Source organism: Mirounga leonina, unplaced genomic scaffold, assembly GCF_011800145.1.
Source record: "Mirounga leonina isolate KUSES-001 unplaced genomic scaffold, KU_Mleo_1.0 Mir_180, whole genome shotgun sequence".
In the NCBI taxonomy this organism is placed as follows: Eukaryota; Metazoa; Chordata; class Mammalia; order Carnivora; family Phocidae; genus Mirounga; species Mirounga leonina.
In genome coordinates, this window is record NW_023270469.1 from 8,585,620 (window position 1) to 8,613,429 (window position 27,810).

The 27,810-nt window shown below is 47.6% G+C and overlaps 1 protein-coding gene across 1 annotated transcript in view; it reads right to left on the reverse strand.

Annotated features, from left to right (window-relative positions):
• Positions 1-12,156: 12,156 nt before the first annotated feature.
• Positions 12,157-27,810, reverse strand: part of WWOX (WW domain containing oxidoreductase) — a 980,179-nt gene continuing 964,525 nt past the window's right edge. Inside the window, exons 9-10 of the mRNA XM_035025300.1 lie at positions 13,624-13,714; positions 12,157-12,759 (exon numbers count right to left, since the gene is read on the reverse strand). Coding sequence (XP_034881191.1) covers positions 13,631-13,714 — 84 coding nt within the window. The 3' untranslated portion in view covers positions 12,157-12,759; positions 13,624-13,630. The remainder of the gene's footprint in view (positions 12,760-13,623; positions 13,715-27,810) is intronic.

Genomic DNA, 27,810 nt, shown 5'->3' on the forward strand with positions numbered 1-27,810 from the left:
GGTCGCTCCCCAGGCTTCCTGACTACGTAAATCACACATACCGAGAGCAGAGTGTGGCTGGCTTTCTGAAACCACTGGTCCCTTGCACCCACGAAACCCCGACCCAGCCACTCAACGAGCCTATAAACAGTACTTGTGCTTTCAGACACAGGAAAAGGGTACTTCAAGCAGGCATCTTACTTCCATCTTACCAGCTCAGTTTTAAAGTCAAGGGCCTCTTCGTTCATGAGAGAAACATGGTGCTTACATAAGGGGATGATTTGATGGAAAGCAGGCTGGAGGATTTGTAAGAGGGGGAAACGTCTTGGGTAGAGCTTTGGTTGGTTTCTTCTCTATACCCACAAGGCACAAAAATTCGACCTCGTGGAGGCACATGGCATGGGTTTTTTAACATGCAGTTTTTGAGCCTGGTATTTATTTTCATTCAAGTAATGGAAAAGTCATCCACTTGCAGCTTCTGAAGATTCAGAGCTGCAGACTCCCTTTCCTCTTGAAAGGTCCCCATTGAGCCTGCCCATCTCTGGCAAGAGGGCTGTCAACGCGTCCCTGAATTTCTCCCTGCTGTCTCAGAACTGGCATTGTACAGAGACCTGGACCACTCAATCGAGTCCTAATCTGACTGCCAGGTTCTGTTCAAAGAAGCAAAAATCTTGTATTCACTTAGTGCAGCAGTTTCCTTATTTGCGGGCAGAGGGATCATTAGAGCACCAATTAAAATGCAGATTTCCAGGCTCCACTCCCAGAGATTCCAGTTCAGTAGCTCTGGGTAGAGCCTGGGAACCTGCATTCTTAACACATGCCCCCAGCCCTACCACCAGGTGATTCATAAGCATACTGTTCCCAGAACCACACATAGCACCTGCAAACACTCTGCAAGATGCTTCTTCTAGCCTCCAAATTACTGACTTGAGTGATACACTTGAGTGCATTTATATACACAAAACCTTATCATTAAAAAAATTGTCTCTTACTTTACAGATGGAGAAATTGAGGCTCAGAGGAGTTAGGTAACTTCCTCCAGGTCACACAGTGAGGAAGGGGTAGATTTTATTAGCGTCTCTACTATTCTTAAAGCCATCCACCATTCTATCTCCCTGACAAATACAGGTGTTAGCAGATACCAGAGGAAGAGCATAGTAAGAGTAGATACTAATCCCAGAGGGTTAAGTAAGGTAATATTAAGTTTAGTCATATGAACTTGTTGACATTCAACCATTTATAACCTACAGATGCAGCAATGTCAAATGGGTCTATCTAATAATTATAAAATCCTGGGTGTAGTAGCTGACTTAAAGCAATATTCAATAAACATTAAGTATTCTTAGAAGCTATTGTGGGTAGAATTGTGTCCCTTCCCCGAAAAGATATGTTGACATCATAGCCCCTGGTACTGTGAAATAGTACTTTTTGGAAATGAAGTCTATGCAAATGTAATCAATTGAGTTAAAATGAGGTCATACTGGATTAGGGTGAGCCCTAAATGCAATGATTGGCGTCCTTATAAGGGGAGAGATTTAGATACACAGACACACAGAGGGGGGAGGGCCATGTGAACAGAGGCAGAAATTAGAATGATGTAGCTACAAGCCAAGGAAAAACAAAGATTTTCAGGAATCACCAGAAACTAGAAGAGACAATGAAGGATTCTCCCCAGAACCTACAGAGGGAACGTGGCACTGTCCACACCTTGATTTAGGACTTTGGGCCTCTGGAACTGGGAAAAAAAAAAAAAATTCTTGTTGCTTTAAGCCTCCACGTCTGTGATAGTTCGTCAGAGTGACCTTAGGAAACACATATGGGAGCTTTATCCTTTTATCTTTGTCACCATCATCTCCATTATCACCACTATCACCACCATCAGCATCCAGCACCGTCAGTATCCAGCACCATCACCTTGTAGAGTACAAGGCAGGGCACCAGACTCAGATCACAGAACAGTGAGCTCTGACTGGTGCTGATGGGTGGTGATGGGGCTGCTAAGTCTCAGTCATATCCTCCACTTGGACTCACCCGATGCAGACTGGTTTGATTTCCATCCAAATTTTTAAAATATATTTTTTTATGATATACATGCATTTGTGCTTTTTGATGCTTTCCCAAGCTCCCTCCGACTTGTGTAATGTAGACTTCTCCCCAGGGAAATGTTCAAGAGACAGAAAGACGGAAAAATGGTAGCCGCAGAACACTGGGTAAACATTAGCTCCTTTCATAACCTTCCTTTCTTGCATGACAAATCTGTGGTGGGGCCCCCAAATCCCAAGGAGGCCCACTTCAAACATTTATTTGGATCAGTATAAAGGGTCAAGGACCTGCTATATAAAAAGTCCCTTAATGTACACTGTTTGGATAAAATTTGCTGGCACAAAAATTCCAAAATGGACTCTGTGGCCCATTTCATATGTTATTCTCAATCAATACAAGGTAGCCAGTGATCTTTGTTTCAATTTTTGGAGAGAGGAGACTTCACCATGGTCCCCCTCTTACTCTCCCCTCTCACCAAAAATGGAAACAAAAAATCATGATGCTGTAAATTCTGTCTGTTCAATGACTATATTTTCCAAATAAAAAAGCAGAAACAGAAGCCATGATTGACAGTGGGGCAGGATATTTAAAATCTGAATCGTTTGAGACAATCTGCTCATGAAGCCACCCTCTAGACTCATTCCCCAAGCTGGCATCTCATCTCCCCAGTGGGTCTGTGAGCCTTGGCAAGTCACTTCACCTGCCCACACCTCAGTTGATTCCTCTTTATGAAGTTGGTACTACTATATCACTTGCCTGTTAGAGTTGTGAGTAGCCACTGAGTAATGAACAAAAAGATTTTCACAGAGTGACAGTTGTGTAAGTTCTCAATAAATATTATTACTATGATTTTTTTTTTCTCTTTAGAGAGGAAGGCTTTCACTTTGCCAATTCTATATATCAGAAACTTGACTTACATCTCAGTTAATATTACCACCTGTAATAGTGGGCATTATTTTGCAGTTCACCAGGTGTAAGCATTGTACCCAAAGTCACACGGTTACTCATGAATTTAAGCCTGGCTGGAGCCCAAAGTCTTTATCCTTTCCCGTGTACCATGTTGGACTGTTCAGAATATTTTCACTCAAAACAAAGTTCCCCCCACACAAAGATGACCCGTGGCCTTGATCCTTTCTATTGAGCCTTAGAAGGGGGTAGCCTTCTGGTCACCCCAGTCTGGCAGAGTTGGAGTGCCAATAGCACATAAATCATTCTGCAGCTCAAGCTCAAAGCCCTGAGTTCTCTCTGGGCTCCAAAACTGACCCATTTGAGGCTGGACCATAGATTGCTTTGCATTTGAATCCCCTGGGTGGCTGGTTAAAACACCGAATCCTGGGCCTCTTTTAGGTTTGCTAAATCTCAGTCTCCACTGGTAAACCAGATGTCTGCATTATCAACTTGTGGCCCCATGACTTGGTTCTCCTGAATCTTTGTGAAGCGTAGAAGTAGCCATAGTGTCACTGTTTGTCCTCAAAGAAAGAGAGCCAGAGGTGGGTGGGGCATGACTGGGGAGGATATACCTGAAAATAAAAAAAGAAGATACGATGTCTTAGTCCATTCAGGCTGGTATAACAAAAACGTCATAGACTAGGGTGGCTTAAACAACAAACGTTTATTTCTCACAGTTCTGGAGGCTGGGAAGTCCAGGATCAAGGGGCTGATAGATTTAGTCATAGGTTGTTCCTTTCTCAGCACTGTCTGACCTCGGATACGTGCTCTGACCTTTGCAGAAGCCAGGGGATTGCCTTGTGCCCAGCCAGGCTCAGGGCCCCAAGAAGATCCCAAGGGGTTGGGAATTCGGAGTGAAGAGCAGTGGTGGATTACCTGAGGATCCAACTAAACGTGTCTTAGGATCTCGGCAAAAAAAATGACACTACAAACAAACAACAACAACAAAGAATTTCAGCATTGGTGAATTTTTGTAACATTGTATGATCAGTAAGTCCAGAGGGATGCTGTTTCGATTTCAACGTATTTCTTCTTTTTGTATTATGGTGCCATACCTTGAAACATTTTGGATTATATGAAATGCAGGTGAAGGAGAGGGACAAAATAATTTAAGCTAAGTTTTAGGGCCTCGGATCCGTCTTTGGCAAAGGGTCTATCAACAAACATCAGTTGTCGGGAGTTGGCAAGTGAACATCGAGACCAAAGGACCAGGGATGTAGCGGAGAATTCTGAACAGAGAAGGGAACTTGGTCAAAGCAGAGGGTAGCAGGCAAAGAAGACAGAGGGCAATGGTGAGAAAATAGCTCGGGGCTCCTCTCTATGGGATGGCGGGTGGTCAGGGGGCGGCCGAGTTGGAAGCGTTAAAGGTACACAGTTACAGGTAAAGAAGAGTTTGGGCTCTTGGTGTGCTTTTGGGTCTTCTTTGGAGGCCATAACCCTTCCCAGATCTACCCTAAACCCCAGGGCTTTCAGAGCTGGGTGGGGTGGCTCGGTCCCGAATGAAAACTGTCCTACTTGGGGCATCCGCACGGGGCACCGCTGTGGTCTGGTTCTTAGCATCTCCGAATCCCTGTGCAGAGATGAAAGCTCCAGTAGCCGCTCCTCGGAGGCACTTGGTAGAGGAGAGGCACGCATGGGGCCTCCAGGGAGAGGGCCGCTGAGGAGCCAGGCAGCACCCCCGCGTCGGGTCTGTTACTCTTGGGCCCGGACTAAAGGGGTCTTCGGTTTCTGCACTTTTCATGTGGCGTCTTTCAAAATTGAAATCCACTTGAAGTGGTTTGGGTTTTTCTCTTCCTCGCCTGGTGTTTGCTGTAGAGAAATACCTTCAAACACAGATGGCGTTGCTCGGTGCCTGTCACTGAGCATGTTCAGAGGAACCCGGAGACGCCACATCAAGCTGAACATTTCCATCAGAGCTGCCCGGGCTGGGCCCCCGCTGGGCGCCCGCGGCTGCCCTCCAGCCTTGGCTCACGTGCTGGTTCTCTGGGAGAACAAGCCACCTTTGTTTCTCTGAGCAGCCTTCTTTGGAGGATTTGGAGGCCCCTGCGGGGTCCCCCATTCTGTATGGACCCCCATTTTACTCTTTCTGAGTCTGCAGAGGAGACAGAGGGAAGGTGAATAGACCTTCACTCTTTATTTTATAGCCGAGATAGCGGTCCTTTCCTCATCACAGCCCGCCCGTGATGCTGGGCACCGTGATTTTTCTGGGTCTCCCATCAAGCTCCTTATCTCCCCATTTATAACGTGTTTGAAAGAAAACATTTAGTCCTGTTGGCTAAAAGAAGCAAGAAAGCTCGCTAGATGTCCCAAGTCATCACCCACAGAGACATCACGCCTTGCTCCGTGTCATATTTCAGAACAATTTTAGCCATAGATATGTATATTGATAGTCCTTCATCAATACCAACCATCAATCCTTATCGATACCCACAGACCTGTGTATGAGAGAGAAAACAAGCAACTGAGGGCTCATGGATATTATTTTTTTAGTTACCCAGAGCCTGCAGCTGTCTACTCATATATATGTAACTATAGAGGCTGGTGGGGGAACGTTGAGGAGGGGGCATCAGCTCAACCTCTTTATTTTGCAGGTAAAGGAATCCCATCCCCAAAAGTGTTACATGACATGGCCAAGGTCACTGGCACTTGCTCGGCCGCACTGAATGGCCTTATTTGTATTATGAGATTTAAAGGTATTTGCATACATTAGGAGACTTGGAAACTTTCACAGTAACCTATGGAGGTTATGGGCCTTTTGAGGTCTATATGCCCCTTTTGTAAATGGAGAAGTAGGGACCTAGGTCCCTGACGTGAGTCATGCTCACAAGCCTTGACTATGTACTTCCAAATCAGAGTGGGCAGCGGCCTCCCAGGCCACTCTGGGTCACTCAGCCAGTTGGCAAGTTCAGCAGGAAAGGAGCCCGCGCATCAGTCCACACCACTCAGGGCCTACGGGGAAGTTCTCCATCCTTCTCCTTCCCGCAGTCCCCAGTGCATTCACTTCTTGAGAAATGGTTGAGCCAGAGAGTGGCTCGCTGCGTCTAGACTTGAGATTTGTTACTGGAAGCAAGTCAGTCCTGCCTAACGCAAGCGTGAGGCTAGGACAAAATCTCTCCTCAGTGGCTTGCCTATGAAGGAGAGGACTGGAGAGATGGTGTCTTTCAGCCGCTTTGCTTGCAAATGGGGAAACTGAGGCCCAGAGCCTGGGGTTGAATGCCTCACAGTCTCACAGACTCAGTACAGAGCCAGGACTGCCGGCTCCTGGCCTGGTCTCCTTTCTGCCTGTGGCCACTTGTACCTGCAAAGGGCTGCTCAATGAATGTGTCACACTAAACTGAAGCCAGCGAAGGGAAAAGCCCCTCGCAGCCCTCACTTAGGTCAGCACACAACAAACGCCTACGCCGGGATGCTTCTGGCCGGGGTGTTCTCTGTGGGGGCTGGCTGGGAAGGGGACCTCTTTTTGGAAGGTGCCCTCGGGCCCTCTGCCCCAACCGCTCCCTGATCCCTGATCTCTGTGCCTGTTAGCTCCCTTAGGCCCTTACCCTCCGTAGCCCCACCCATGAGGGAGAGGGAGTCTTGAGAACTCATACTTCTGAAAAGCACAGGATGGCAAGGGGACTGGATTGCAGGAAAACCCATAAACCCCTCAGAGCTGTGGTCTTTCTCTGAATGGAACCAATGCATTTATTTCTTGAGAAACAGTTGGGCTGGGTTCACCTCCAAGCCCATGCTTCCAGATCCCGACTGCAGTGGAAGGAAGCAGGTTCCTTGTCGAGGCAGCAGTGGGGCTCAGGTGGAACCCCTCTCTGAGGCTTGCCTGTGAAATAGAAAGTAGGTCTGGGGAGGTTGGAGTTTATTACTTCCCCCTGCTTGCTTCTCTCCTTTGCCATCCCCCACCCCCCCCCCCCCCCGGGGCCATTTGCATGAGAGGAAGTCTGCACAAGGCAGGGACAGCCCCTGGCCTTGAAGTCACAGGCCACAGGGAAGGAAGATGAGCCAAAATCAGAGTGATTACCGCCTTGCTCTGGCCCCTGAAGTTCACCGGGGTTTCAAAACGACCATATCTTCACCATGACCTTATTTTTGCACCAGGCTGCTATTAATTGCAACTACTTCTTAGATTAAAAAAAAAAACAAAAAAAACAAAAAAAAACCTTGGTGACAAAATCCAGGCATCGGCTTGTTTGGGATGGAAGCTATGGTTCAGGTTCCCTCCACGTCTCCACCTGCACCCCCATTTGCCAGGGAGAGGGAAAGATGTGTAAAAATCTATGGCCTTGGCGACCCATCTTCGAACCTGGAGACTGGAGGCTCGGCCCTGGGGGTAGCCGGTGAGAGGAGGAAGATGGGCCCCCCCAGATCCAAAGGCAGAGTGTAAGGTGCTGTTAGTCACTCCCTGGCTAAAGAGCCCCTGGCTCTGACCCATTTTTCATTCTGTTTTCAGTTCCATGAGGCAAACACAAAGACACCTTGGGGCGATAAGCAATCTCAACAAGCACTTTGTGCGGGACTCAGGGTTTGTGCACACAGCCTGGGGTAAAAGAAAGTGAAGTCGCTTTTCTGCAAGAACTTGGGCAAGAAAAGGCAGAAAGAATGGAAACTAGCTACCATCAAACACCTGCTTGGAGCAAGGCACGACTCAGGGCTCTGAGCTCAATCCCCACCGTCTTACGAGGTCCTGATTATGATTCCTGTTTATCAGGTAGAGAAACGGAGGCTCACAAGGGGGGAGTGACTTGCTCCCGGTTACACTGTTAGTAAGTGACAGAGGAAGAACTCCAGTCCAGAGGAATGTGACCATATAGCTGGTGAGTGACTTTGCCAGCAGGGCCTTGGGGACTGACTTCTCTGGCTTGCAGCCCTCGCTTGAGACTGATGCACAGACGGGGGCGGGCTCCCAGCTGTAATGGCGCTTCGGTGGCTTGATTTCGTTCAGCTGAGAGTTTTGGCTAATTATCTCCAAGCTATTTTCAGTTAGACTAGCTGTGCTGATCTTTAATCCTTAATTTTAATTTTTAAGCAACCCCATGCTGTTTTTCTAGGCAGTCTGCTCACTTCTCCTTCAGAGTCAGTGGGCTGACGGGGTCAAGTTGGGGGACCGAGAAGAAAGAGGGAAGTGAGCAGAGAAAGGCTGGGGTGGGCAGTGGTGTCATTGCCGTGACCAAGTGTTGGCAAGTGAGACTAGACCCAGGTGAAAACATTAAGGGAATTAGGACTGAGAGAGGCCAGGTGATTTATGTGCATTAGGATCACAGTCAGGATTAAATGACTGTCTTTACGCCATGACTTTGTGCCCAAATCTTACACTTAATGAGTTTGGATTAAACACAGAGAGAATACATCCTAAGTTAATTAATCAACAGAGGTAACAGTCTTGAAAAATAGCAATAATAATAATGTCCATTTCTGGAATATTCTTGTGTGCCTAGGGGCTTTGAACGTATTCTCCCCAGTGGCAGATGAGGAAACTCACAGGGTGATAAAAATGACTTGATTTTAAAATCAGTTGCTTTTTTCTTAGTTTCTTAAAGAGTTAATTGCAATGGAAGGTCAAGGATCAGTAACAGCCAAGTCCTTATTCCCATGGCTTCCCTTCCTCGACGTTTTCCCTGTGATTCAGCACATCTTCTTTGAGCATCTCCTTCGAGTTTGGTACTGAATTGAAATGTGGGAAGTGTGGGGTGGAGGGAAGTGATACTAGGAGATATGAGGAAGGCAGGAATCAGTCTTCAAGATGTGGGCATTCAGATCCATGAGAAGCAAGGTTGGGAAAGCACATTCCCTAGGATTTAGACATCTGCGTCAGGAAGATGCTTGTTGTGGCTTGGAGCGTTCGGGGAAGTCTTCCTCGAGTAAGGTTTGGTTTTCCTCTCAGAGGAAGACTTTGTCTTAAAAGCAAAACCAGGGTCTTTTTGTCTGACCCAGTGGACGCAGCATTTGCCATTGGGTTTTGGGTTCAAATCCTGTGTCTGCCATGTTCTCGGTGGGAAGCGTTGAGCGAGTCATTTAACCTCATCAATAAAATGGACACAGATTATAATGCTTAGTGACAATATGGATTCGATAAAATATCGTACGCTAAGTGTTTAGCATGGTGTCTGAGGCGATGGTGATTTTCGAGGGAAAGCAGCTCGTTTTGTTCCCTTACCACCGGCCAAATCCCCCGGGGCGTTTCAAGCCCAGAGGGTGACTCTATTCTCTTTTCTCTTTGGGTTGGGAGGCAGAAGACCTGGGTTCAAGTGTGAGCTCTGCTATTTATGAATATGTAATCTCGCTTCTCAAGCTTCCACTTCTTTGCTGTCAAATGGGCATGAGGGATTACAAGCTCCCTGGATCTCTTCCTATACAAAGATTCTGCCATTCAGAATCCTGCTGATGGGGGATTATTTCAGACAGTCTCCTCTCACAGCCGTGTCTCCCCACCTCTCCATCCCACACTGTCTTCTGAGCCTCTCGCCATGTGTCGGTCAGGATATAGACCAGATGTGATGTGTTTCCCTCTGATCTTCCCCATCCATAGACATGGAGCTTGCGTCTGGTTTGCCTGCTGGTGGGCCTGGGACCATCCAGGAAGAAACACACACCCGGCGCCAGAACCAATCTTTCAGGAGACCAGAGGAATTAAGAGGTCTGGGACCACCTAGAAATGGTGGTTGGAGACCATTATGAAAGCCCAGGAGTGGAGCTCTTGGAAAGTGTGAGTTACCAGAGAGAAAAGACAGTCACAAGAGTAGTCGGACTGGCTGCAAACTCCCATGAATCTCCAGTCTCATCATTATGGAATCTTAGGTTTGAAGAGACAACTCCCCCCGCCCAACCACACATACACACATCCGTGGCAGAACTTGTTTAAAACCAGTGCTTTAGAAAGTAGCATAGACACTTTGACCTAGACTGGCAAGAGGAAAAGAGAAAACAAAATAAAGGGAAAAGGAGGTCTCTGGATCCTGGAAAAAAAAAATAATAATCACCATGAAGAATAGTTAAATTTCAGAATGGTACTGCCTAAGCTACCTTAGGATAGAGGGCTCTGTTCTAAACCCTAAATATTCTTCGATTCTTTAGGGAGAACATGAAAAGAGATAACGTCTTCTCTTAAGAATAGCCAGAGCGGGGGGCGCCTGGGTGGCTCCATCGTTCAAGCCTCTGACTCTTGGTTTTGGCTTGGGTCATGATCTCATGGGTGGTGAGACTGAGCCCCAAGTCGGGGGTGGGGTGGGGTCTGTGCTCAGTGGGGGTTGGGGGGTGGAGGGTGTCTGCTTAAGGATTCTCTCCTTCTGCCCCTCCCCCCACTCAAGTGCACTTGCACTCTCTCTCAAATAAATAAATAAATCTTAAGGGGGAGGGGTGGAATAGCCAGAGATGGAAATCAAATCATATGGCCCCAAGTACCATTTTAGTATTTCTAGCTCTATATAGCTATTCCCCATCCCTCTCTTGACTTTACTCACAAAATTATCCCCATCATGTAGGTGAAAGGCTAAGGTGAGAAAGTGGCAGTGACTTGGCCAAGGAGCCTGGGTGTGATTATGTGCTTAACGCCTGCCTTAGAAGCTCCATGAGAGGCCATGCCTACAGAGTTCACTGCTCATCCTCCGGGCCTGGGCCAGTTCCTGGCACACAGGAAGAACCTGGTCAGTGTGTTGAATGACTTGCACTGACATTTGGTCATGCTGTTTAAGTACAGAAAATACCAGTCACATCTATATTTCTGTACCCAATTCTAATGTGTGTATGGGTTTTTTCCATACCACCAAACAATTCTCTGGCACCAGCTGGGTGCTCTACAATTCCACTCACTTCTGACACGATCTACACAGAGAGAATATCAGATGCCACCATCAGATGCCACGGGTTGGGGGCTCAGTCCTGCAAGGCTACTACCCGCACCTCAACTTCAGACCCAGCCCCAAGTCCAGAGCACCTGGGCTTCTGACCAACTAGCTATAGATCAGAGCTTAGCAGGATTCCCTGTAGGGGTTCTGTTCATCTGCTAGAGTGGCTCACAGAACTCTGAGAAGCATTTTACGTACTAGATTACATGTTTATTGTAAAAGGATAGAATTCAGGAACAACCCATGGAAGAGATGCATGGGTATGGGCCAAGGGCGTGGAGCTTCCGTGTTCTCTGAGAGTCCACTCTTCCCAAATCTCCATCTGTTCACCAACCAGGAAGCACTCTGAACCCTGTCCTTTTGGATTTTCATGGAGGCTTCATTACAGTCATGACTGATGAAAGTATTGGCCGTTGCCCGGTGGCCACTGATTCAACCTCCAGCCCCTCTCCCCTCCCAGCTGAGGGGTGGGACTGAAAGCTCCAACCTTCTAATCAAGTGGTTGGTTCTCCTGGCAACCAGCCCCATCCTTAGGTCGGTCCAAAGGTCACCTTGTTAACATGACAAATGACACCTGTCTTGCTCCTCATGGGAAATTTCAAGGGTTTTAGGAACTGTGTGCCAGAAAAGGGGCCAGAGACCAAATATTTTTTTTTTATTATGAATCACAATGTCCCACATGTTTTTTTATTTTAATTTTTATTTATTTTTTTAAATTTAATTATATTTTATTATGTTAGTCACCATGCAATACATCATTCATTTTTGCTGTAGTGATCCACGAGCCATTGTTTGCGTACAACACCCCGTGCATCTCGCGGGCAAAATGGCTGCCTTGGAGCTCTCGCTCCTCTTCTTTGGTGTAAACTGCAGGATAAATGTGAATCTGATGTTTCTACTCATTATTCTGCTTGAAACGTACATTAGGAGAGAGCAAGACACTATGTGTAAGTTCTTCAGAAACCGCTACGACTATATATTGTTTCCCTCCTCTTCAGTACCGTCTGCCCACCAGCTTGTGGAGAAAGTATGCCAACCCTCTAATATTTGGGAGACTGTCACCCACTCAGGTGGTCTCTGGGCTGAGCCTCGTTACCATCAGAAGCGCTCTAGGGAGTGCAGTCCCTGAGTCCTTTTTCAGGGCAGATTCTACTCCAGAAGGAAGAGCATGATAGTAAGGGTCCGGCAATACAGTCCATCCCTCTGGCCACGCCTCCTACCACTCCCTCATTTGCTGGCTCTGCTTCGGGGACAGTGAACACATTTCCATGCTTTGGCACATGCTGTACCCTCTGCCTGGAGCACCCTTCCCTGGGGGGTTGAGTGAACAGAGGAGATGTCTGCCCAGGCCCTTGTCCTCACAGATTTCGTCTGAAGGCTTTCTCCTGAGGTCCAGAGCATTTAGCCGCAAAAATGTCCCAGAATATTTCTGTCCCAAGTCTGATGTCCTTGGTCTACATTTTCTATTGCTTTAGGCACAGAGCCCAGAGGACTATTTTGGATGGAGCCAAAGGCTGTATTAGAACATGAGTTTTACAATGTTGAAGAGCTAGGTTCAGATTCCAGTTCTGATACTTACTGGTTGTATGGCCTTAGCTAAGGAGCTCAACTCTCAAACCTCAGATGCTTCATCTGCAAAAAACACCCATCCTGCATTGACATCGTAACACATAAATCTCGTGCTGTAGTATGTGGTCCATAGTAGGGGTCCCACAAATGTGAGTCCTCCCCTGGAATTGTTATTCTGTGCTGTGTGTGACTGTGGAATGGGGTTGAGGGGAACTGGTTTCTCTCTAAAGAAGCATCCGCTGTGCTGTCCTCACCCCTCCTGGGAGGGAGAAACACTGAGTCTCACGTTCGTTCAGGATGTTTCCCGCAGCCGATCTGGAATGGCTCCTGACAGGTCCATGTGAGCAACTTAAGGAGAAGCAGAGTCCTTGCTACCTCCTTTCCACTGTCAGGAGAGAAGCTGGTTAGTCTAGACAGGGCTAATAGGAGTGTCAAAGAAATTGTCTTTCAGGCCAGACCCTGTCCTCATCACTTCCCTGGCTGCGGTGGGACCTTCCCATCCTGTGAACCTGTCGCTCTGCAAAGCCCCCGAGGGCTGGCCAGAAGCGAGTCCCTCCGTGACTGCGGTGCGGGTGGGGCTGGCCGGCCCTCTGCCATGCCCCTGGCCCTTGTCTAACTGCCTCTTCGATGGGGGCATGAGAAGCCCCAGAGGATTATGTGATTCATCCATCTCCTCACTGAGTCCCTCACTGCATATTTCCTGAGCACCTACTGTATGGAAGGTCCTGGGCTAACAGATACAGGTAGGAGCTATGGTACAGCCCACCGCGCCCCGTCCCAGCTTCCACACCTGATCAGGGCCTGCCAGCTCCCTCCATCCCACTGCTCCTCACCACACTCCCTTAGCTCACCCCCTATTTTGTCCCCTGGACCTTTAGAACAGCCTCTCTACCCTGCTCCCTTGTCCTGGCACACTAGACTGTTGCCTGAGTCATCTTTGCAGAATGTCCATCTGGGCCTGTCAGTCTTGGGTGTTTCCCACCTGGACCTTGCCCTCTGCACTCTGCTACACTAACAGTTTTCTTTCAAAGTGTTCTTTTTTCTTTCTCCGCTTGGCCTTACTCTAAGCAGCATCATCCACGAAGTCACAGACTGGATGCCAGCTGAGTACTGTGCCAGTGTGGGTTTTTAGAATAAGTCGTAAAATGAAGAACGTTTGTTTACATGACATCCAAGGCCATCAGGCAACGATGCTACCTTCCCCGGGTGATGCTGGTCCGAGGATGACCCTCAGAGCTCATTTACTTACCAGCCCTTTATCCAGCGCCTTCTGTGTGCCAAGAAGTGTAGGGGATACAGTTCAAATATGGCAAAGTCCTTGTCCTGCTAGAGCTCCTCTTCTGGTGGTAAAACAGACAATAAGGATTAAGATAAATGAGTCAAGTGCATGCAGGCTTGTAATGGATGATGAGTATTAAAGAGGAAAAAAACAAATAAGGGGAAGGGGGGCAGGAAAAAATCCAGCTGTAGTAAATAAACCTATGCCCATGTTTCCAGCCCAGCTGCTTGGACCCCCTTATCTCAAGCTCTGTGCAGGAACTTCCCACAATGCACTGGTGCCTACCATGTTCTGGGCCATTTTCCCACAGTGCAGTGGCCGCTGGTTCCCACAATGCTCCGGGCCATTTTCCCACAAAGCACCTGGCCCGAGGGAGGGTCCCACAATGCTCTGGGCCATTTTCCCACAAAGCACCTGGCCCGAGGGAGGGTCCCACAATGCTCTGGGCCATTTTCCCACAATGCACACATTGAGTCACCTGTGCCTGCTTTCACTTGTGTATTGTTTTTCTGCCAGGACCACCCTTCTCACATAGGCCTCTGGCTAAATCATCTTTCGGGTTTCAAGTCCACCAGCACAGCATCTTCCCCGACACCTGCTCCCCCAGCCCCATTAGAATTAAAATGTGACCTCCCCTGGGTACCTTGGGCCATTTCTGTAGTAGTCCTGCTCAGTGTCTGTCCCTCCTACGGGACCCTTTTAGGCTGGGGCAAGGCCACCGACATTTTTCCCTCCCCACCCACAACTAGAGGCCTGGCCAGGGAGGACCAGAGCACATCATCGCTCCTAGCCCAGCAGTCTGCCTGGGCCTCTGCGGTCCTGCTCGGAGGCTCTCAGCCAAACCTCAGTGTTTATGGGCGGTGCCTCCGGGGGGGGGGGCAGGATGCCCGGCCCCTCCCTGTTATCACCTTGGCATCTTTCGGACAATGTTGCCTCTTTTGAAAAGTTAGAAATGAATAATTCTACAGAAGCAAGTCATTTAGAAAGTACATGCCCTCCCCCAGTTCTTCTCCGCTGTAGAGATGAAAACATGCACAGAATTAGGAGATCCTCTTCCAAGCAGGCAGGGCAGGTAGCATGACCCTCCCAGGCAGCCTTTCAGGGTGATGTGACCTTCCCTGGGACAGTCTGCAGTGAGGCTGTTTGCTGAGTCTGGCTGTAGTAGCCCTCCTCCTTGGCATAGCTCATGCTGTCTTCAGGCTGTTCGCTCTGCTCCTTCCCATCGTCCCTGCCCTGATTCCGGTCTTAGCTCCTTTCACCTAGGCCCAAGTGCCCTGCGAGGTGCTGGCAGGGGAGACCCACGGGACCCGCGAGCCAGTGCACCGGATTGCAGTGATATACTCCCCCCCTCCCCCACCCCACACCCCAAGGCACCAGCACAGACTCCACCTTCTCTAGGGAAGCAAGTTTTCACATGCAACGAAGAGCATGTGACACAAAGAGCCACTGAGTGAAAGCCCGTCTCTTCCATGGTCTCCTTCAGCATCTGCTCCCTGCCCTGCCCTGTTCTTAGCACTGGGGCGACGTGTGGACAGCAGAGACAAACTTGGCCGTCTTAGAGCCCACCTTCTAGTGATGGGGTGCAGAAGGAATCCCTGCTGGGGGGTGGGGTCGGTGGGGGAGAAGGTGGGGGAGGCAAGTTGTCCGGGCGTAGGAACAGCATTTGCAAAGGCCCTGCCTTGGGAAGGAACCTGGCACGTAGAAAGAGCAAAAAGGAGGCCAAAGGGACTAGAGCTGCTGGAGGAAGGGAGAGGGCAAATCGAGAGGCGGCAGGAAGCAATAAGCCTGGTAAAGACTTGGCTTTTATTCCAAATGCCCTGGAAAAGCCACTGGGGACTTTGAAGTGGAGAAGTGCCCCAAGTGGGCACCCATCCAGGAGTTAGGGGATGTTCGTTGAGGGCATAGAATGGAGAGAAATTTTAACCTCCAAAATGAGATCTGGGGGGATCTCTTTCCTTTTAGCCTGGTGTGGTGTCCTCCAGAAGTGGGGGGTCAGCTCTGAGGCCGTGTCTCCCCATCTCCTCTCCACTCCTCTTGCCAAGTGGCACCACCCCTTGGCAGTCTGAATCTGGGCCTCGCGCAGGCTCGAAGACCTTAGGATGGAAAGGGGCTTCATTAGTGTGTTCTTGCCAGGGTGGGGGCAGCCTCTTGAAGGGACCGGGGGTGTCTATTTAGGTCACACAAGCCCTCTGTGTTCCCGCCTGGCCTAACTAACCACGGCAGCCCTGCTGGGGCCTGACCCCTAAATTCCTCTGCACCCCCAGGGCCCGGCGGCTCCTTGTTCCTCTTCCAGAGCCTGCTGAGGGTCATCGATAGGGTTAGAGAAGGAGCCAGAACCCTGGACAAGGATGAATAGGAGGCTTGAGTGCCCACAAGTGCCCACGAGAGACCTTCATGAGAACAACCAGGCCCGAGGAGAGAAGCCCAGCTACTGTGGGTTGGCTCCATTACAGGAGAGAAGAGGAAAGCATAAAGAAAAAAATAAGAAAATGGGATTGGGCCCCAGAAAGGTCTCCCTGGAGCAGCGTGGGGTGCAACCCCGTCGGTTAGCCTGTGTCCCTCGGAGACTCCTGTCTGGGGATGGGAATGGGAGTGTGGAGACTGCGGCAGGTGACCGATCATCCTGCCGGGGCCAGCTCTCTAGACGCTGCATCTCCCCAGTCTCCCAAGCATGGCCCATGTTTTATGGGCAGACTGCGTGCGCTTGGGGACCCCAGGGCTCACAGCCAGCATGGGTATTGTATTGGCAACAGCAAATAACCGTGCACCCTGGAGACTTACACCCCACTCCTCCTTCCTTAGGGAGTACGGGCATCTCAGAAACTGACGTCCGGGGCTCAACAGGTCGCACAGAAGTCACTGTGTGGCTGAGCTTCCAGGCAGAGCAGCTCAGCCTCACAGCAGCAGAGAGGTCGTCACGTATCCACTCATTTTAACCAAGGGTCACCTTTTATCCTCCTTTAAAAGTTCAAAACCCTAGTGCTATTGAATTATTTTTAGAAATCGTAGAAGAGCGTAAAGAGGGAAACAAAGAAGCACCACCTGAAGACAAACACTTGTAACGCCGCGGGGAGACCTTACAGTCACTGCTTCATGCATCTCTGTGCCCGTCGGTACTATAAATACAGTTTTAGAGTCCCCAGTTTTCACTAATAGCAACAATTTCTCCTATCATTAGTGTTCCTTAACATGATAATAGCTCATGTTTATTGAGCACATAAAGGTGTCAGATGCTGTTCTGCACATGCTTTACAGGTATAGATTCAACACCAACGATGCCACAAGGTAAACCTGATATTCATTTCACAGATGAGGAGTCCAAGGGGCAGAGATGCCTAAAAGCTCGTGTAAGGTCCAGCAGATACAACATTGCAAAGCCCAGCCGCGCTGACGTTCACCCCTCACTGTGATCACTGTCCTCACCACGGGGTGACTTAGGCTCCGCACTCTCCATTGACTAGCTGCGTGAGAATTTCCTTTAAAACTTCCTATGGTGGATGTTAGGGCTGTTTCTGTATGCATCTTTATTTCCTTAGGATAATTTCTGGAAGAACGGGGCAAAGCATGGGGACTTGTATGTTGAATTTTTTTTTTTTAATCTTGAAATAATTTTAGAGTCACAAGAGGTAGCAAAAATAGTACAGAAAGGTCTCGGCTCCCTGCAATGATAATATCTCATATAACCACAGTACACTAGCAAAATCAGGAAATGAACATCGGGGTACACTATTCGCCAAGCGACAGACCTTATTCGGAGGGCGACAGTTTTTACGTGTGCTCTTTGTTTGAAACGTTCTATGACATTTTATCTCCTGTGTAGATGCATGTGAGCACCAATGGGGAGTTTTTTCAGGCTTAAAAGTGTATTGTCAAAATGTCCTCCAGACGGTTTGCAGAGAAAGGTGCGTCTGCCTCCTGTGCCCGTGGGGTGTTGTTGAACAGACCCGGGAAGCGGTGTCCGGAACTCAGAAAGGGAGGTCAGGTTGCTAGGGAAACCCAGCTGTCCCAGCCCAGAGACCCACGTCCATGGCTAAGACCTCGGTGGGCATGTGACTTGCCCATCTCCGTACGGTCAACTCAGCCACCTCCTGGTGTGTCCTTGTCCGGAGGGCAAGATGGTGGCCTGAATTTTTGGCAGGCAGTGCACGGTACCAGAAGGAACAGTGGGCTTTGGGTCAGGAGAGCTGAGTGTAAGTCCTAACATGACCTCAGGTCAGCCACCGAGTCACCTGTAGGTCACTGTCCTCACCTGTGAAGTGCAAGAGTAAAATGGATGCTCTTTGGGTTGGGATGGTGACCTGCCTACGTTGGTCATCGTCTTGGCTGCCGCAGTTCACCAGGGGACCCACCTAGCCGACGATAATGATTCTCAGCGTTGGTCACCTCTCGTGCCAAGTGCCATGCAGAGCGCTTGGCAGATGCGTCTCTTCTTCCCACCGACAGGTGAGGACAGGGAGCATAGCTGGCCGGGGGCGGTCTTCACAGCCCCAGAGGCCACCTTCCCTCCCAAATCTGTGCCGCCACTCCAAGACGATCTTTCCCCAGACCAAGGACAGCCCATCAGGCAAGGGTTTAGAAGTGGCTGCCTGTGACCCCCAGCTAAAACCTCCAACAGGCTCTCAAGATGAGCTCCAAGGCCCTTTCTGGCAGTAAAGCAAATCTGATATTTCCGTAAGGTAAATGCTGCCTAAATATAAAAGCATGGAGATCAGTTCCAGATGGATTTTCTGGATGGATCGGGTTTTTACTCATTCTGAAAAGGAGGCAGGTAGCGAATTACACTGCTGTCACTTGACACAGGAGGTTGCTGTCTCCCAGAATGAGAATAGAGGGCACCCTAGTCACTTCTGATAACCGTCGTGCCCCGGAATCTTCTGCCGCAGACCGGTCCCACCGAGGGAGTGCTACAGGTTGGCGCAAAGAGCCGGTGGGGCTATTTGACAGAAAAGGCAAAAGCCAACCTTTTTTTTTTTTTTTTTTTGGATTTACTTATTTGAGAGAGAGAGAGAGAGAGAGTGAGCGGGGGAGGGCAGAGAGAGAGGATCTCAAGCAGACTCCCTGCTGAGTATGGAGCCCCATGTGGGGCTCAGCCTCAGGACCCATGAGATCGTGACCTGAGCCAAAACCAAGATCAGTTCATGCTTTTCTGAAGTCAGCCAGATACGTGGCTATGGGAGGATGCACTTGAGGGAGTGTACGTGCAGTCACCCAATTGGATGCAGGATTCCTGGAAGCAATCTGGCCCTCGGGATGTTCAGAAAGAAGACGTTTTCAGGACACATGAAACTACCAGTGAACAGTGGCAGACAAGGGGCCAGAGCAATGTGACTGCTTGATCCCCCCAAGGTTTTCACAGTGCAGTATTATAGCTTCACTTACCAGGCTAAAGCTGATCTGGGGATTCCCTTCTTGGAATTTCTCTTAAAACAAAGCGGTTAGGTTTGCTATAGATCAGAGACAAGTTGATGTACTCAGAAAGGTCAGGCGAAATGACGAATGGTTGAGCTGGTATTTATGTTCTGAAACAAAAGTTGGTCCATGTAGTTGATCTGGTAGAGTTTGCAGCCAAGGAAGCTAAAGGGAAGGAAAGATCGTGGTTTGGTGTCAGGGTGGCAAGCTGACCGGGAATTTTCTTGAGGATGCTTCTGGGGGAGCAGCCCAAGACCAAGATTCTCGACTAGCCGGGAAAACGCAGAAAGTCAGCAGTGACCACATCATTCAACACACACCCTGACAATGCTTTTCCCTTAAAAAACACATAAGTACCTTTCAGATGTTCTTGTAGTTATTCTACCTGTAGCAGTCAACCATAAATAAGTAATTTAAGATACAATAAAAATCATCAATGCACAAATATATTGTTTTGAGTATTATTTATAATGGTGGAAACTGGAAACAAATATTCAATAAAACGGAGATGATTAAATAAAACAGAATGTGATCCCTGGTTGAAATATTACGAAGTCATAGAGTGATGCTCACTAAGAGAGTAATAACGGAAAAATAGTAGCGTTGCTGAGTTAAATGACTAGACAGCATCCACTACTATAATCCCAGCAATATCTCTAAATCCTTCGATAGGAAGTTATTTCAAAATGTTGGATAAGGGTATGGTTGATTATTTTTCTCTTCAACTTTTTTGCACTTTGAATAAGGCATATGGGTTACTTCTGTAATGTAAATATACAGGATGTGCTCTGGTTTTTAAACAAAAAGAAAAGTAAAATGAGAGTTGTTTTTATTTTTTTATTATGTATGTTAGTCACCATACAGTACTTCATTAGTTTTTGATGTAGCGTTCCATGATTCATTGTTTGCGTATAACACCCAGTGCTCCACGCGATTCGTGCCCTCCTTTATACCCATCACCAGGCTAACCCATCCCCCCATCCCCGTCCCCTCTGAAACCCTCAGTTTGTTTCCCGGAGTCCACAGTCTCTCCTGGTTCGTCTCCCCCTCCAGTTTCTCCCCCTTCATTTTTCCTTTCCTTCTCCTAATGTCCTCCGTGTTATTCCTTATGTTCCACATATAAGTAAAACCATATGATAATTGTCTTTCTCTGCTTGACTTATTTCACTTAGCATAATCTCCTTCAGTCCCATCCATGTTGATGTAAAAGTTGGGTATTCATCCTTTCTGATGGCTGAGTAATATTCCATTGTATATATGGACCACATCTTCTTTATCCATTCATCTGTTGAAGGGCATCTCGGCTCTTTCCACAGTTTGGCTATTGCGGACATTGCTGCTATGAATATTGGGGTGCATATGGTCCTTCTTTTCACTACATCTGTGTCTTTGGGGTAAATACCCAGTAGTGTAATTGCTGAGTCATAGGGTAGCTCTATTTTTAACTTTTTGAGGAACCTCCATACTGTTTTCCAAAGTGACTGTACCAGCTTGCATTCCCACCAACAGCGTAAAAGGGTTCCCCTTTCTCTGCATCCTCTCCAACATTTGTTGTTTCCTGCCTTGTTAATGTTTGCCATTCTAACTGGTGTAAGGTGGTATCTCAGTGTGGTTTTGATTTGAATTTCCCTGATGGCTAGTGATGTTGAACAACATGGGAGGGGCAGGATGAACTTGACTGAGGATAGGTATGTGCCTTGAATTTAGAATGCACAGAGCCATCCCTCCTGTGCAGAGTTTAGGTGGGGGCTGAGGGAGAGAAGAAAGGAGAAGACCCACCAGGAGTCTTTCGGCGATGACAATACAGAGATCTAAAGCCACTAAACAAGACTCTGAGCAGGAAGAGTGATAGCCCAGACCCCAGTTCCTACAGACAGGACAAGCTGGACACGGCCAGCCAGTCCAGAAATGTACCCCCAGGAGCAGTGGACACTCCACATTTCGAGGCCAGAGAGCTGCCCAGAGAAGAGGCAGCTCAGTGGGGCAGAGGGTAAAGGAGTGGAGAAATGAAGGGGGGGAAGAGTGCTATGGGACCCCCACCTTCCAGGCAGGTGGCTGGAGGAGGAAGGCCACGGGAACCTCAGCAGGGATTATATATAGCTCTCATGGCCAAGATGGGGAATCTAGGGCAGGAGTTGGAGGCAACAGTGATAAAGATACTTAAGCGAACATTGCCCAGACCTTTGGGAAAAGTTGCAGAAGAAAGGCAAACAAGCTTGTCTCCCAGGGGAAAGGCCCCGGAGTTCAGCCAGTCATGAGGTGGGGGGGGCGGCGGGGCGGGTACACTTGTAAGTTTCATCCGCACTGATTCTAGGTCAGCTCATTCTGCCAAAACCCGCCCCGGATCCAGGTTCCTTGCTCCAGGGCTCTGGCGCACCAGGGTCGCTGCTCTTTGAAGGTTAATCAGGAGTAAGGCCAAGAAGGGCAGGTCCCTAGTTTCTAGGAGAGCTGGGTAATGACAGTTTAAGAATGCCCACCAGGTGCAAAGAGTTTTTATCGTCTTATATCATTTCATCCTAACAATAAACTCACAAAGTAGGCTTTATTTATTTATCTTTAAAGTAGAGTTTATAGTTAAGAACGGTTTTAGGCTCACTGCAAAACTGAGTGGGAAGTACAGAGACTCCCCATGTATCCCTGGCCGTATATAGGTTTCTTTTACTCCCCTCTTACATCTGAGGAAGCTGAGGCCTTGAGGGCTTGCAAAGCTCTCCCACAAATGTGCAGAGAGTAACTCTTAGAGGCCAGACTTGAAACGAGGCTACTGGCACCTTTTAGTGTCTCCTGTGAATGAGTAGGCTTTACAACGGGTCCACACACAGTGGCCCATGTGCCAGGTCAGGCCCGCCACCTGTTTTCATATGGCCCACCAACGACGAATAGTTTTTACATTTTCAAGTGGTCAGGGAGGGAGCGGGGAGAATATTTTGTGGCGCTTGAAAAGTATATGAAATTCACATTTGTGCCTATAAATAAAATTATATGGGAACTTGGCCACATCCATTCTTTTATGGATTGTCTGTGTTTATGCTACAAATTGAGGAGACAGACACCTTATGGCCCACAGAGCCTAAAATATTTACTGTTCAGCCCTTTCCACAAAGTTTGCCGACCCTACTTTTTAGAGACATAATCATTGCATTACTGAGTATTTCTTTCAATCTTCTTAGATTTATGCTGGCCAGGATGCCATAGACCAGGAAGTTTCCAAAAGATGCTATTTTGGGGATTCTTGGCTCTCCTTTAGATGAGAACAACTCGCTTTAAAAGGTTTTATAAAGTTAGGCATCTGGGAATATTTCATTTGAAGAAAAGATTCCACTGCTAACCAAATAAACACTAAGAAGTTTGAATATCAAGACTTTTCTCCTAGAAAAAAAAATATATTTGTGATGAAGATTATGTCTAAAACCAGGCAAACTGGAAAATATATATTGGGCACAGTCTATATTTTATTAAAGAACCCTCGTGTAGAAAACTGTCCCACCAGACCCAGGTAACTACCATCTTTCAGCCTGATAATCACACAGAAAAATGGGGCATGGAAGTAATCACACCAAGCTACTTAATTTAGAGGAAGAAAGGGACAAAGTGACTCCCCCAAGATCACTTGTTTTGTTAGGGGCAGACCCAGCATGAGCCTCTGGGTTTGAAACTTTGTACATTATTGTGATCCTCGGGATCGGCACTGGCGGAGATCACTCATGGGGATTTGAGCCTGATAAGACTTAACGGACATGGGTTTTATTTGATTTTTTTTTTTTTAATTTTATTTGACAGAGAAAGACACAGCGAGAGAGGGAACACAAACGGGGAGTGGGAGAGGGAGAAGCAGACTCCCTGCCAAGCAGGGAGCCCGATGCGGGACTCGATCCCGGGACTCCAGGATCATGACCTGAGCCGAAGGCAGTCGCCTAACCGACTGAGCCACCCAGGCGCCCTTGATTTTTTTCATCAGTAAAAAAGATTCAGACTTTTAAAAAACAGTAACCATAATAATAATATCACATCCACAACAGTTACCAATCATTCCTTGATGTCCTAAAACACCCAGTCAGTTTTCAAATTCCTGATTTGAAATGATTGCTTATTCTGATGCTCAGTAGCCTTGTGACCTTGAGAAAGTTGTGTAACCTTTCTGGGCCTTAGTCTCATCATCTGTGAAATGGCGTGATTCTAATATCATAAGTGTTGTTGTGAAGATCCCATGATACTGGTAAAGTCCTCGTAAAAGGTAACACATGGTAGGCTCTTAATCAGTGGTGGTGATGATGATGTGATAATTATAGCATTATTAGAGGCAAGTAGAGCTGGGTTACCGATTGTGGGTGTTTGGCACTGTGCTGGTTTTAGCATTGAAAGGCTTGAGTTCTGGGAATCCACCCAGTCCCCAGCAAACCACGCTGGTTGGTCACCCTGTGAAGGCCAGCCAGACTAGCAAGCCGTGAGAGCTGAGCTGCTAACCCAGGCTCCTGGAATTGACACATAACGGATTTCTCAAGCACGTTTATTATTTGGTTGATGCAATCGGCAGGACTGCTGGATGGGATCCCAGATTCTCTATAAATAGACATGAATTGTTCAAGAACCTCAGACCTGGTGCTCATCATCATGGAATTACGGGCTTTAACTGCTCCCACCACTCAGATGCAGAGTGTCCTCTGAGCACCAGTGTAAGGGCTGATTGCCACCTGGGGAAGAAATGCGGCCACTCAGTATAACATAAGCAACTGCAAAAGGCTAGGGCATTACAGGGAAATAATACGGAATTTATGTAGTCCAAGCCCCTCATTGTGACAATCGAAAGGCAGATGGCCAAAGACATCAGGTGACTTTTCCACTGTCTTCCAGCAAACTGGAGAAAGCTGAGCTGCTGAGTGGTCTCCTTGACGCGTGCTACTCTCTGCAGATCGGCTCGTGCGTGGAGGCACGCAAATCCTGGTGGGGGATTGGGCCTGAAGCTCTCTCTTCTTTGGATGGCTTCCTCTGCAAGGTTTACACAGCCCTGAGAAATGTGTGTGTTCAGAGTGCCAGGCACCGGAGCCTGACCCATGGAAGGAGGGACCCAGGAGGCCTGGGATTGGGGGAGCATTTCCCCACCTGGGAGGGAGCATCTGTGGACACCTCTGCTTCTAAAAGGGCAGCAGCAGAGCATTGAGAGTTCATCACTGATTGGAAATAGACCGATGAGACCATGCTGGTCACTGGCCAATTCAGTTAATGTAGGAAGCCAGATCAGAGAATTGAGTAGAAAATTGCCCCCTCTGGGGCCTGCCTTTTTTTTTTTTTATGATTATTAATTTACCAAACATTTATTAAGCACCTGCTTTGTGTCAGGCACTGGTCTGGGTTCAGTAAGCGTGGCAACCGTTATGTTACAGGCTCATAGAACATAGAATAGTGGCAAAGACAGACCAAACAAAGAATAAAACAAGTGCAAGCTGTAATTAGCTCTATGATGGAAGAAGGAAGGAAGGAAGGAAGAAAGATGAAGTAATAAGGAACCAACTAGATCTCCAAAGAGGAGATTTTTCTTAGCTGAATCCTAAGGCATGAAAAAGGGTCTAAAGAAAGGAGTTAACAGAATTCTGGATAATTAAAAAAAATTTTTTTGTTTTACCAAATTCAGTGTGTTTTGTACCTAATGATAAATGACTAACACGACTGCATTTTTAGGTAAAATTTTATTGACTTGCCTTCATGCTTAATAGAGACATTCATCTCATCAAGCTGGATTGTTGTTGTTTTTAAAGAATCCTGGACTCATGTTAATACCAGACAATCTGAGCATCATCTAGAATCCAAGTGAGAAACACTTGGCAGGAACCCACCTTGTTCCCAGAACTAAAATCCCTATCTTCACACAACAGTGTAAGATACCCTACTGAATGAAATCAGATTTTTTTTTTTTTTAAGTGAAAATGAGATGAAAAGGATTGAGAGGGAGCCAAGTGATAGTTAAGTTAATCTTCAGGGGAAGGAAAACATGTCAGAAAATGTAAACCAGATCAGGCCAACCCACGTTAGAGTTCTGCAGAGGGAATTAAATTCCTATGGAAAAACAAGTCTCTGATTATGAAAGGATTTGACTGTGTGGAAGAATCTGGAACATCCACCCTATTAAAAATACTTGTAAAACCAGGGGAATCATGTAAGAATTTAGCTGAGAGAAGGGGGAGAATGCGGGCTGCCTGAAATAGAGTTATTATTTCAGACACTGTATCATATTCGTAAGGCTACAACGCAGAGAAAATTGCTTTATTACAAAGAGCAAAATTTATGATCAGGTAGTACCATTTAATTCTTAGTGGCTCTGTTAACCCTTTCTATGTAACTCTGCATGTCTTAACCGTGAGAAGTCAATTTTAAAAAACAAAAGTAATCCCAGTGTATGGAACACGTGGTGCATTTGTTTTCTGATCCAAATAAGATAAATTAACACCAGAATTAATCCAAGCCCAGGGGTGAACCTTCTTTGCAGTTTCCTGGGGACAGAATAAAACAAACCAAAAAAAAAAAAAAATTGTTATGTGTTAGGAGACATTGAGATTAGCAAGAATCTGTCCCAAACTGGGTGGGTAAAGCAGGAACTATTAAGATGTCCTTAAAATAGGGCGCCTGGGTGGCTCAGTCGGTTGGGCGACTGCCTTCGGCTCAGGTCATGATCCTGGAGCCCTGGGATCGAGTCCCGCATCGGGCTCCCTGCTCGGCAGGGAGTCTGCTTCATCCTCTGACCCTATCCCCTCTCATGAGCTCTCTGTCTCTCTCATTCTCTCTGTCTCAAATAAATAAATAAAATCTTTAAAAAAAAAAAAAAGATGTCCTTAAAATAACCAACGTTACAAGCACTCTTAGAAGGAAATGAAAAGTTTTAGCTCATTGCAGAAACGTATAGGCAGCGGCGGCTTTCTAAATAGAATTGTTTCAGCCAAGAAGTGTTTGACTGGGGGCTGCTGAAACAGGATCTCCCATCCTCCATTCTGTCAATTGTGTGGCGTTGATACAGGACACCACTGGGAGTTAGTTTAAGGCGCATCCAGGTAAAACTTTTGTTTTGTTTTGTTTTGCCCGATGGGGCCTTCCAGGAAGGTGCCTTTGTTCCAGCTGCAGCTAATGAGGGTTGGTTGGTGGTGGTCAGGATGGCTAAGCAGTTTGCAGATGGCCACCCGTTACTTCCATTGGGGAAAGTGGTGCCTCGGGGAACGTTTCGGCAGACTGTTTTGGGCTGTTGCGGCAAAAACCCTCTCCCCTCCTCCCTAATGCCAGTTCACCAAGTGCCTAATTTCACAGAGCTCAGCAAAGAAGAGTCCGTTACTGTATCAGTTACTGAATCAGACTGGATTCCACTGGGTGAGCCAAGGGGAAAGCCAGGTTCCCATGGTACACGTCGGCATTAGCAAAGGCGAGTTGGGGGTGCCTTCTCTGTGGATGTGGGGTTCATTTTCTCTCCCCGTTGAGATGCCATCGATTCCAAGATGCTTTTTCCTTCTTCAGCTCTTCTCCTTTGGACTCACTTTCTGAGCGGACTCCTGATTCGGTTGAAATGTCACCGCCTCCGGGAGGCCTTCCCGGACCCCTCATTCTAAAGCAGTCCCCTCCTCCCACTTCTCCATTGAGCTCTATCCACGGTGATGTATTTTCTTCATAGCACTTACCACTAGCTGATGTTTTCTTGTTTATCGATTGATTTTGTTTGTTTATTTGCTCTGCCTCCTGTCTACCGAATGTGAGTCCCATTAGAACAGGACCCATCTGGGAAGCTAAGACGGTACCTGGCACAGTCGGCAGTCAAAAGTATTGAATGGTGGATGGATGGATGGATGGATGAGCATAAAAATTACAGTTTGGGTAACCTTCACTCTTTGGCATAGGAATTCAACATCTGTACTTTGCCTAAGAAAATGCCTGTGTGAGGGGCCAATGGGGTTTTGGAACCGAGGCCGAGGGAGAAGGCCAGATGGTGGCTTTGGTGGAATTGGTGGGGTTAGACTCCTGCAAGCAATGGGAATTCAGACAGGTAAATGATTCCTTCTTAAAAATCAGACTGCTCTTTAGATTTAGATAGCCAAAGCGGTCATGCACAAATTGGTATAAGATGTTTAAATAGGTGTGCCCCTTGCTTCCCAGCAAACTGAGAGGATAGAGTTCGAAGAGGAGGAAGATGCTGTTGGCCAGAGCAGGGCTGAGAGGCAGATGGGAGTCGTGGTGGGTTTCAGAGTGTGATGAGGAGGTTAGTCAAAATGGCACCACACAGACAAACTGTGAGGAAGGTGGAGAATAAGAAGAATCTGGCACATCTTGGTAAGACAGAAAATGGGTAACCAAGAAATCCAGTCTTTTTTTTTTTAATAGGATTGCTGGATGGACCTGGGCGTAATTTGCCTCAGATGTGTGTCCAACCTCCCCAAGTCAATTTTTATATATAGCCTCCCTCACTCACATCCACCCTATGGGACCCTGAACCCCAGTGCCACCCCATGCCCCAGTGCCCTTACATTTCTCCCCCCTACAGTGTTTTTGTCAAGAAGAGAGGAAGGAGTCCTGGGCCATCCCTGATGATCCATTTAAAACAATGATTTGGGCAAATCCTTTGCTGAGCCTTCTTGGACATGGCTTCATACAGCTCCCTCTGGTCCTCGTACCTCCATAAACCTTCCACGTTGTGCTGGCACCATCTGCTTAAACCTCAGTCTTGCCCTCCAACCCTTTAAGGGCAGGGGCTCTACTTCTTCAGCCCCACCTCCTTAG